The sequence below is a fragment of the Mus caroli genome, chromosome 3 (assembly GCF_900094665.2).
Source record: "Mus caroli chromosome 3, CAROLI_EIJ_v1.1, whole genome shotgun sequence".
Lineage (NCBI taxonomy): Eukaryota > Metazoa > Chordata > Mammalia > Rodentia > Muridae > Mus > Mus caroli.
The window spans coordinates 116,979,043-116,991,274 of NC_034572.1; the positions used below are offsets into that span (position 1 = coordinate 116,979,043).

General features: G+C 39.8%; 1 protein-coding gene across 1 annotated transcript in view; it reads left to right on the forward strand.

Moving 5' to 3' along the window:
• The window catches only part of Prss12 (serine protease 12), a 55,296-nt gene that overhangs the window by 12,656 nt on the left and 30,408 nt on the right, over positions 1-12,232 (forward strand). Inside the window, exon 2 of the mRNA XM_021158296.2 lies at positions 4,552-4,702. Coding sequence (XP_021013955.1) covers positions 4,552-4,702 — 151 coding nt within the window. The remainder of the gene's footprint in view (positions 1-4,551; positions 4,703-12,232) is intronic.

Genomic DNA, 12,232 nt, shown 5'->3' on the forward strand with positions numbered 1-12,232 from the left:
AGAGCAACCCAGCTTACTGGTTGTGAAGACAATTGGTAATATTGTTTATTGTTTGGTTGATGGAGGCTGTAGCAGGAATAAAGTTATAGATATTACCATGTTAACCAGTTAAGTGCTAGGTAGTTTTAAACTACAAATCATCTGCACCTTTAATATGTATATTAACAAGCTAAAGTAGATCCCATCTGCATGCTATTATTTTATGAGTTTCAAGGTCTTGCTGACACATATTCTAAAATTCTAACATAGAATGGCAGAATTGGAAGAAATCTTCAAAGCTTCTCTTTACGTGTCTCCTCTTTTCACACTGGTTGGCAGAGCTTAGAGACATTTGCAGCTCAGCATGGTATTTAGTGAAGGCCAAGCTCCAACCTAAGCCTCACTTGGCCTAGGTGACAGAATTCTTGCCTAAAAACATCTGGACTTCTATTTTATATCTGCAAATTGCCCATTTTCTTTCTGGTCATGTCTTAGACAACAAAACCCAATACAAGCAGCTCTTCAAGCCTGAGGGTAGAGGCTTCTGAGGGCTGGGGAGGTGGCAGAGCTGCTGCGCACTTGTTGCTATTGCCAAGGTCTGGGTTTCAGCTCCTAGAACTCACTTAGTCGTGAACAGCCATGTGCAGCTCTAATTACAGGGGATAAGGGTGTTTTCGTATGATCTCCAGGTCACTTGGCATACTCTAGGTGCATATGCATACATGCAGGCAAAACGCTAAGTGCACAAAATAAATATTTAAAATGTAAAAATGTGAAAGGCTTCTGATTTGATCTTTTGGTTTCCTTGATCTATACCTATTCAAATGTGTGATGTGTGTATGTGTGTTCTAGTGTTTCTTTTTCCTCTTTCAAACCCATCTTTATTAGCTTCTTCCATTTATAAAAAACCCAAAGGCTTTGATAGATTTGTTTCTTACATTTGATAAAGCTAACATCTGCCTTTGGATTTTCAGAGGAAACAAAATAACAAACCAAACCTCATTATCTGGACTGGGCCATATTCCCATTTATTGGAATGAAGTTTGTTGTCAAGGAGATTTGAAAACATAGTGTTTTGTGAAATAGACATCTGGTGGGTGGGGCGTGACCCAAGAAGGTGGCAGCTGCTATCATGTGTAGTTTTTCCCATCCTAAAAAAAAAAAAATCTTGTTCCAGTTTTACTGTGTTTTAAATATCTAGATGATAAATATGTCTTAAACCATTTCCTTAAGTGTTTAAATGCAAAAATAAGTTTGAATGATATTCAACAATATAATTAAATACTGCTGAAAATGAATGCATAACTCTGAATTCTATTTGGTTTTCCAATATCTAATTTTATCATATTTTCTTTTTATATAACTTGGTTATAAAAATATTATGCACTGTATATCATGTTGCACATGAAACACTTATTTTGGCAATAGGAAATCATGGAAGGTGCAAGATCATCTTGATTCCAAATATAAAATGCTGCAACTAGGACAGAATGCTTTCCCAAATGCCATTATTGTGATAAATACCCTGACAAGTGAGACTTAAGGGAGAAAGTGCTCATTTTGGCTCACAGTTTCAGAAGGACATGGTGCTGTAAGACCCCCAATGCTGGGCCTCCACTCAAGTTCCGGGATGAGCTGGCCAACACCCCAACATCTCGAGAGAAAACCACACCTGATGCAAACTGCAAGAGGTTTTATTATCAGCTAGTTGAGGACAAAGTCCCTCTGCCGTGCAGGGCAGGGGAGTTTGACCCTGAGCTGTGACAGTAGGGAGCTTTTAACACCTAGCTGAGGAGTTGGGAGGAGTTGGGAAGAGTTCTCCGGGTGTCCTTGGTGAAATTTTCAAGGCAGGAGTGGGGAGTGAGTTCTTTCTGAATTTTTATCTCCGTGTCCTCGGCACAGGAAGGCAAGCATCTCTGGTTGTACAGTATAGAAACAAAAAGGCTNTTTGCTGGCTATAGAGAACAAAGAGCTTCTTTCTAGCTGTATTTTTAAAGATCAGGGAAAACAAGCTTAGGGAACATCCAGGGGCTTTACCTTCCAGGGAGAAATGCTCTAAGTCGGGGTCTCACAGTGCATCATGGCAGGGGAGAAACAGCAGTAGGCAGGGAAGGAATAACATTCTGAGCAAGAAGCTAGCTGGTCAGTGCATTCACACTATGGAAGAGGATGGCAAACAGGAAGTAGGGTGGAGCTACAAAGCTCTAAGTCCCGCCCCCAGTGACTCACTTCCTCCAGTGAGGCTCTGAGACCTTCCCTAACAGCTGCAGGAACTGTGGACCAAACGTGAAAACACATCAGCCTATAACAAACATGTCACACTTAGGCCATTGGGATGGGGTGTAATCGTAATATTGGCAGTTTTCTTTGGGTTGTAGATAGCATATTCCCTCCTGTTGGTTGTTGGCTTGAGTAACAGCTCGTTCCTACTTACCTTCTAGGTATAAGGTAATAATAAGGTGTAAGTACGCAAATGTTCATCTCTGAATGTGAACAATATATTTGAATATGTAACCTTCGGATGTAATAGGTAAGCCGAAGCTAATGAATACACAACATACAGTTTTTGACATTTTCTTTGGTTATAACATCAGAATCGGATATTCTAGGACCTGAAATGCTAGCTGCCAGCCCAAGGCAATGTTTGAGTACAGGTCCTGGGAAAATTGGAGAGGATGATTAAAAGCAAAGCAAAGCAAAGCAAAGCAAAGCAAAGCAAAGCAAAGCAAAGCAAAGCAAAACAAAGCAAAACAAAACAAAACAAAACAAAACAAAACAAAACAAAACAAAAGCGTTCATCACAAGACACCCTAAGGGCCGATTTACAGGGATTGCTGTGGATGGATTGTGAGGGAGAGGCGTGGTAGGGGATGGTGTAGGTGTGGTCTGACATCTGTGATACTTTCTCCAGAGCATGAGTTGCCCATCAAATCTTGATGTTGTCTGTATTTTTCATTTTCTTTTATTATCCCTATAAATTCCATCTTTTACCCTCAGTCATATCATTTCTATTTTTACTCTTTTTTTTTTTGCATAGTATACAAAGAAATAGATTTGCTTGTGATATTTTCATACTCTTCTCTGTTGACCTATACCTGTCAAAAAATTCTTTCCTTTCTATGCTGTCAGAATTTCGGGATCTACAGGCAGACCTGCCTTTGCACGCTCAAAACTTACAAAGGATTAACTGCTCTGTCAGAGAGATGTCTGTGGATACTAAGTAGTATTAACTGCTCTGTCAGAGAGAGGTGTCTGTGGATACTAAGTAGTATGCTGGGGTTTCAGATCTGCAGCAGTGAACCCCATAATACTCAGCTGCTTCAAGGATGCATCTAACTTGACCTTAGGCTCAACTCAGTCAGTCTTTAAGGCTATCCTCAGCGGATCAAGTCTATCTTTTCCTTCATTCTCCCCAGCCAGGGCCAAACCTTCAGCCTCCTGAACTTCCTGGCATCTAATTCTTCTGCTTTCAAAAACTTTTTCCCAGGGCACCCTGGGAAACCCATTGCACCATTACACAAACCTCCAAGAGGCAAATTAGTTGGTGGAGCTGGGAGAGCCTCAGACTGCCATTTTGTGATTTTTTTAAATTCATTTTTATTTTTGTTATTTTGAGATGGCATCTCTTTGTGTAGCCCTGGTTGATCTAGAACTTACAATCGAGAGCTTTCTGGCCTTCAACTTGTGACAGTCCTCCTACTTCTACCTCTAGAGAGCTAAGATTACAGCTTGCACCTCGAACTGGTTAGGATACTGATTTAGCTCAGACAGTCAGGCAAGTCTTCCTAGGGGAAAGGAATGTTGATAGTTGACAACCTAATGGAGAGAGACAGGTCATATGAAAAACAGGGGGATGCCTGCAAGTATGTTCCTTTCAAGGGTGAGGGACAGCAAAAATAAGGATTCTGAGATGGGAACCAATGCAGGATTTGGGGGGGGGGGGAGAGGGCAGAGGTGGGAGACATGTCATGGTCAAGTGTATGGGCCAAGAATAGTAACAGAGGATTTTAGAGATTTATAAGTCACCAAGACTGAGTGAATGTGGTCACTTGATGTGAGTGTGAACTGAGCTGCACCCAAGTGAATTGGAGGTTTAATCTATAGTGGCCAATGAAGTCGATTACACTTTGCATTGATTTCTACTAATGTAAAAGCAATTTCATGTTGAAAACAAATACATTAGAGATGTGAAAACTATGGCTAATAATTACACATTGAAGTTGTTCAATGTAAGTTCAATGTTAATTAATTTAAATACAAAATTAGTGATAAAAATTAACTATGTCTTAAATGAGTGGAAGTTATTCATGTATCCTTTCTGAGTTCTGGAATTAAAAAAAAATGAATTAGGATTATTTCCTCGAAGGTGCTCGCTCTCTAAATGTAATTCAATTTGGGGTATTTTAATTGGTCAAGAGTCTCATAATATCTATTAGATATGCATTTGTATGGGCATGCCACTGGCTTAGCTTAATATTATTTCTGAGAATGGAAGAAAATGGAATATGTGTACTATAATGGAAAAGTACAAAATCGTGGCTTTGAAGCTGCCTTTAACTTTGTGTCACACAGGCCCGGCGTTGCCCGTCATTCGCCTCGTTGGTGGGAACAGTGGGCATGAAGGTCGAGTGGAGCTGTACCACGCTGGCCAGTGGGGGACCATCTGTGACGACCAATGGGACAATGCAGACGCAGAAGTCATCTGCAGGCAGCTGGGGCTCAGGCTAGTTTTGTGCTGCTTTTAACTTATTTTATTTTCTTAATTTTTGGTGGTTACTTCCATATACCAAAGAAGGTGTCGTATGTTTAAATTGCACATTTCCTTAAACCAATAGTAAAGACTATTTTTGAATTTGGTACTTGTCCATAAACTCACCGAAGAGTGCTTATGTATTCTGTAGGTCTAACTTGCCTGTGTCTGAACTAAGACCTGTACTGCTTTCATGAGTGGCCTTTACATAACTCACAAGCAGGCTGCTATTGTCTACCGCATTTGTTTTTTCCCCTAAGTCATTGGATGCCACACTAATTGTTAGCTTACTTTAAATCTAACTTTCCCAAAGATTATCTAAACTTTAGAAGATCACTTCCTTTTTTTTGTTGTTAGTTATATTCTGAGAACAAAGGATGTTTATTCACGTACAAAGGAAGTGGTTCCCATATACAGAATGGAATGAAGTGTCTAATGAGAACATCAGGGTGAAAACCAACATCCACAGTCATTTCGGGCTTGTGATTATTCTTTTCTAACATTGGCTTCTAATATAATGCTTTTCTAACATTGGTTAACACAGTTAAAAGTTTACCCGGGATTATACGAGATATTTTAGAAGTTAATATTTTACATTGAATTATCATTATCATAATTATCCTAATTCCTCATCATATTCAAGTGTTTGTCACCACTCACACAGTGTCTTGTACAGATGGTTGGCCCACAGGAGGATTTAGTCCAAGATAATTTAGTGTAGCTGAACATCATGTCCCTGAAGTCGTTGAGCACCTATGACAGTCTCTTCTGTTTTCATTGCTCAGGCTTCTCGCACAGACATACTAGAGAATGTCCCATCTTCTGAGTTAGTGCCATGTATTTGCTTCTTTCATTCTTCCAGGCCCTGAAATTGGAAATGAGCCACAATGGCTCCATTAGCTCGGAGCTAGCATTCTGCTTAGGCGTCACCACAGGTGAAGGGTTACCAACTTAACTCTTTACCCGGTGTCACGGCTGTAGACTGCCTCTGTTTTGTTTATTTGTTTGTTTTATCCCCTAATGGCAAGACTAAAATTGAACATACAAGTGACATCTTCACTTTCTCTGTGTAACTTAACGTCTGATTTGTAGTTCATGTGTGGGAAACGAAGGAGCATAAGAAATCCTGAAACAGTGACTTTGACCTTAATCACTAGCAGTGTAGTTGGCTGCTATAATCACTTTCTTTAGGTGGGTCAGCTATAGGGCTGGTCAGTTCTTTTTAATAGAACCGTAACAAATTGTGAAATTTGGAGATCATTTTTATTGTTTGTCTAGGTATAAGTTTCAAGGCCAGTGTTATTAATGTTTGCAACTGTTGCTGTTGGAGATATAACAGCATGGCAGCATGAACACCTGCAGGCTTCTCCAAGCCTGCTGTCCTCCTACCTTGGCGTTGTTACAAAATAGCTCTTCCTAACAGTTTGCTCTCCTATGACATGCTTTCTAATTTACAGTTGTTAGTTATGTAATAATTGTACAAGATATCTTAGCTGTCAGGGTCAATCTAACAAGGGAGTGTTAGTTTAAAAGATGTTGAACATTAAAAGTAAGCTGAGCATTTGGTGGTGAGATGTTCCAGATGCAATTTCTCTACCCAGACATTCTTCATTTTATTTAGAACTATCTCTGGATTCTGAATTTTCAAAGCACTCTAATTAGTATAATCTGTATTTACTGCTCTGTCAATTATTTATATTCACCATGTGCCAAGTGATTTTCAACTTGACTATGAAGAAACCTATGCCTTTACCCAAAACAGTATTTTAAAGACTATGTCAATGGCATGTTGTTGTTGTTTTCCCTGAAACAGGGCTTCTCCGTGTAGCCTTGACTGTCCTGGAACTCACTCTATAGACCATGCTCGCCCTGAACTCAGAGATCCACCTGTCTCTGCCTTCCAATGGCTGGGATTAAAGGCATATACCACCACTTCCTGGCATTATATTGACTTTTTATTAATTAAAACTTTTAAGTTTTTGAGGCTTTAATACATGAGTACACTATTTGCATCATTTCCGTGCCTCCTTTTGCCATTCCAACTCCTGTGCCCCCACGTTCCCTCTCAAGTTCCTGGTCTCTTTTTAAAATTATTATTGTTACATATAAACATATATACACACATGTATATACAAACTATAACCTGGTGGGTCCATTTAGTGCTGCTCACATGTATATGCGTTTAGGGCTGATTACTTCAGATCAAGTGGGTTTGTCTCTGGTGAAGACCGGATCTTCTTTTCTTAGCAGCTTGTATTTTTTAATTGCCTGTAGCTCTTCTTCTAGGAATAGAGCCTTATAAGATTTCCCCCATCCACATCGGCATGCCCACCTATGACATCATCGTGCTGGTCTTCTTCAGGCATTCACATTATGGAGATTTCTTGGATATAGCTTCCCTATCTAGAACACACGATCTCATAACAGACATTCCAGTCCTCTGACTCTTTAAATCTTTCTGTCTCATCTTCTGTGATGTTCCCCGAGCCTTAGGTATAGGAGCCATGCTGTAGAGGTATCAGTTGAGGTCAGGCACCCCACAGTCGGTTGGTCTATGCATCCTTCCAGCTGTGAATTTCTGTAATTATCTTTATCTGCTGTAAAGAGAAGTTTCATTGATGAGTGGTCAGTGGGACACTTATCTGTGGGTAAGGATTTAGAATGCAGTTAGGAATTATACTGGTTTAGAAAGTGGCAGTAATAGGTTTTTTTCTCTAGGGGTCATGATGACCTTACAAGTCATGGGTAATTGGCTAGATATACATTATCAGACTTGAAGCCCTTCCTATTCAGTAGATCTTAAGTCCAATTAGATGATTTTTCATTATCCCCAAGAAATAAGTACCTATTGATTACATCCTTAGGGATATTTTGCCGTGCTGTTCATGGCTGCCGATTGCGGTCTCTCCGTCTGGGCAGGGTATTCATTGCTTTTTTCTATTATTAGCTTACATAGCACCTTCAGATGCTTTGAGAGATAGTCCTCCTGCGGAGGCATCCATGTTGGCTCCAGCTCAGTTCCCCAACCTCTTCTATCGAAAGTGGGTGGTTTCTTCAGTAAAATGGTTTTACCGGGGAGGCAACCAAGAGTAATAGAAACAGCCTATGTTGTTTTGGGCATCTCTTGGATTCCCCTTGTGATTTTAATATTTACAATAAGGATTATTATAAACCACAAGGCAGATAGAAAGGCAACATTTTGTTACTTAGAAAATGCATATTAAATTTAAATGACATATGGAATGTTAAAAATACATGGAGTTATCAAGTGATGATAAAAGTTCATGTTGTAGTGTGGCACTCTTTTTGAAATACAAAATGTATTTTCATTATAAAAATACAAACTAAAACCAATAGGAACTGGTTTTCGAAAGGTTTCATATGCTCCCATCTGTTTCTGAGGCTGTTGAGCATTTCAGCAGTAAAGATTTAAATAATAAGTTAATTTTGGAGAAATGATTAAAAGAAAAAAAACTTTGTAATATTTGTCACTTGCAAGTTATGTTTAATAAAGAAAGAAATGGTTTCTAAAAAAAAAAAAAGTTCCTGTACTGCCTAGTTTTGTGTCAACTTGACACAGCTGGAGTTATCACAGAGAAAGGAGCTTCAGTTGAGGAAATGCCTCCATGAGATCCAACTGTAAGGCATTTTCTCAATTAGTGATCAAGGGGAAAAGGCCCCTTGTGGGTGGTGCCATCTCTGGGCTGGTAGTCTTGGGTTCTATAAGAGAGCAGGCTGNGCAAGCCAGGGGANNCAAGCCAGTAAGGAACATCCCTCCATGGCCTCTGTATCAGTTCCTGCTTCCTGACCTGCTTGAGTTCCAGTCCTGACTTCCTTTGGTGATGAACAGCAGTGTGGAAGTGTAAGCTGAATAAACCCTTTCCTCCCCAACTTGTTTCTTGGTTATGATGTTTGTGCAGGAATAGAAACCCTGACTAAGACAGTTCCTAAAAAGACCTTGTTGACAAATAGTCTAGAAACTGGAAGGAGACAGAAGCACACTCACTAGGAAGCCGATGCTAATGTAGTTAAGTAACTACATTACTCTCTTACTCTCTTCAGGATTAGCTCATTGCTTTCTTGATTGAAGACTGACTCCTGACATTCAAGTGTCCTGTCACTAAGCTCAAATCCTCATCTCTTGTCTCTCTCGTTTTTTTGATGTTTTGGTTTTTTTTTTTTTTTTGACTTTTTTGATGTTTTGGTTTTTGTTTTTTGTTTTTTTTTTTTGACTTTTTATTTTGAGAAAGAAACTAACTTACCCAGCCTGCCCTTGAACTCACTTTGTAGTCAAGGACAGTCAGTCTTTAATTTGTAATCCTCCTGCCTCAGTCTCCCACATATCTGGGAGTGGTTTCCGAGGCTTCACTCTTTGGTTGGTTGGCCCCTTTTCTTTGGGGCCTGTGATGAGACAGAACATCACATTAAAACAAGCTCCTTACCTCAGGGATGGGAGGTGAGGAGAAATAGGAGGGAAGAACTCAGTGTCCCCCAGTCTTCCCTTAATCACCTTCCACTTCCTACTGCTTATCAGTTTCACCATTAAAGGCTGGTGATGCTGTGACAAGTTGCAAAGTCCTCCCGAAAACTGTGGTCAACAAGCAACCCAGCTTCACAGAGCTTTTCTTGACGCATTGGGCCAGCCATCCGGTCCACACGCCTTTCTTTCCCCTGGCTTATATACTTCCCTCAGAGCTTGTATTCAAGTAATACTATGCAAATCTTCTTCCTCCCTGCTTGCTTATTGAAAGTCTAAGTACCTTTGGGTGAAATTGTTTTTATGGTCATTGGTTGATGGCGGAAGGCATAGTTGTTTCATGCTTTATTCATACTTTGTTCTTAGGCAGATTTCCTCTCACTTCTGCTTGCTTTGCTGAACCAGCGAAGGGAAACTGCACGGAGCGTCGTCACTGGAGTGCTAGTTACAATTTCCTTGTGAGATTCTGTCATTTTGACCCTCATATTTTAATAGCCTCTGTGTGTTTTGGTAGCTGGAAAGCTTTCTAAATGCAAAAGGAATTATCGTAGTTAAGATACTTAAATTTCATTAACTCAGAGTGTGAGGACCATGAAGAGAAAAAAGGGAGACAGGCAGATGCCATAAAATTAGATAACCTGGGGACGTGTATATACTCAGTGAAATTCAGGTGGAGACATTTTCAACTTCCTTTCTGTGAATTTATATTAAAAGCATTCCCTCATGGCTTTAAAAGCACAGCTTAGCATGACATCACATTTCATTGTGCTGAAGTTCCATAATTTACATAGAAATTCAATTATTTTAAATGTTTCTTTCCATTAGTGCTTCCCCCCCTTTAGAGGAGCCATAAAATGCTCCTACAGAATCCTGTTAAATAGTTAGACTAAAAATTATTTTGTATAAGTTGCTTTTTAAATTTTTTCCTTTTAAAAAAATTTTCCTGTCCATTAAAAAAAATCTTACAAAATTCACAATGAAAACTTTCTAGATATATGGAATTGATTAACCGGAGAGGGAAGTTTGCTAACAGATGGGCAAGTTAAGCCCACTAGGAGCCTTGTTCTTGATTCCGCCCTGTTAGAGAGAAACAGGCTTGACTTGGGGCTCCATCAATAGAGGATTTTGTTTTCAATCATGTTGTACTCTGTTAAAAGGCAGAGCTAAAACACAGATGTGAAATAAAAAGAGAAGAAAAAAACCGGTACTGGTGGTGTTTTGGCTGGACTGGGTTAGACAGAGCATATGTCCTCAATTCAAAATACCCCAGGAAGCTCTAACACACTAGATGTCCAGAGCCTATTGGTAGCTGCCATTTAGACATAGTAGGATTCTGGGAAAGCGATTTAACTGTCAGCCTCAGTTTTCTTATCTGTAAAATTGATGTTGTAACTTCATGAAGTTGCAGGGAGAGAGATTAAATAAGTTAATATGCACAGTGCTCTTAGGCCAGTGCCAAGCAAGTCATAAGGAGTCATTGCAGATCGGGAGTCACTGGTGATGGAGGGGACTGCCTTCCAGATAGACCCAGTACACTGATCAGTAAAATGAGTTCCTATAGCCAGAGGGCAAGTGTCACAAACTGGTATGTGCAGTTAAAGAGCCAGTTCTTTATAACCTAAAGAATATATATGCTTATCTGGCCTACCTACCTTGTTTACTTCAAGTAGTGGCCAAGTTTGGGTCAGATGGTGGTGTTTATTTGGCCTCGTCTATCTATAACGAGTCCATCCACTTTGATTAGTGAACGGAACACATTGGATAAGGGTCAGACACAGAATGAAACTAGGCAGTGTTCCTTGGGACTTGCTGTCACCAAGGTCAAATGGCTTCGCACAGAACCAGCCAGTGCATTATTATTATATCAGAGCAGTGTTTCCCATAAGCTTTCTCTGTAGTCAAGGCATGAAAGGTGTGAACTCCCGGAGCTTCAGCATGAAACTGGCAGGCTAGTGTGAAAATTATTTCCATAAGGGAAGGACAGAGCACACATGGCTCACTGAATTCACATAGAACTCTTTGAAGTCCTAGCTTGTAAGTTTTGCCTCTTTCCTCAGTACTGTCTGATCTCTTTAGGAGAAGTCATACATTTCTTTGTTTTTCCCGTGAAAACCAGCAGCAGGTCAATAGAAAATCCTAGCTGAAGGAATGTGTCTATGTATGTGTGTGTGTGTGTGTGTGTGTGTGTGTGTGTGTGTGTATATACGCATAAACATGCACATGTTATCCTGATGTTAATAAATGCAAATGTTAAAGTAGAAAACTAAGTTAATGTTGCATGACATGTTTTTTCTGGTCAGTGCTTTCCCCCTCATGTTTATTACTGTTTTCATGATCCATTATATTAATTAAATATTTTAACATGATATTGTTTCAGTGGAAAATATGGAAATAGATAAGACAGAAAATAAAATACACATTGGTGCTTTAGAAATACTTTGGCATAAGCTAACTTCTCTCGGGTCATGGTTTGGAATTGCCACTCCCTAGTACTAGGATGAGAGGCAGGCCAAAGGCAAGCAGCAGGGCTCCCCCTTTTATCTGAGAAATTGCAGTGCGTTAAGTTGTTCGGCCCCAGAGTAAGGGCTCATTCCCAGGCAGCAGGGACCCAGGTCTTTGTGACCTTTTTCCTTGGAGATAGAAAGCCTTTGCCAAAGTTTTGCATTCAGATAGTATGAATCCTTTAAATTTGTGAAAAAAATGTGACGTGTAAGAATGCTTTATTGTCCTTGAATCTGACCCCTTAGGAGCTAGAACATCTCATGTAGTCAGTGGCCACAGGTAACTCTTTCCCCACTTGAATCCATCCTGTCACCCTATTACTTTTGAAATAGGTTGTTTTCTTATTCAATAAAATCTAGTAAGATTCCTATCCTTGGTAATTACCAAGAATTGGTTTGGTTGCTGTTATGTATTGCAAATATTTGTTCTAAAGTGTTCAGCTTTCCTCTGACTGATTATGTGGTAGTTTCCAATTTGTATGTACTCAGATGTAACCTTTTTAAGCTTCATATCCTGCCTTCTGG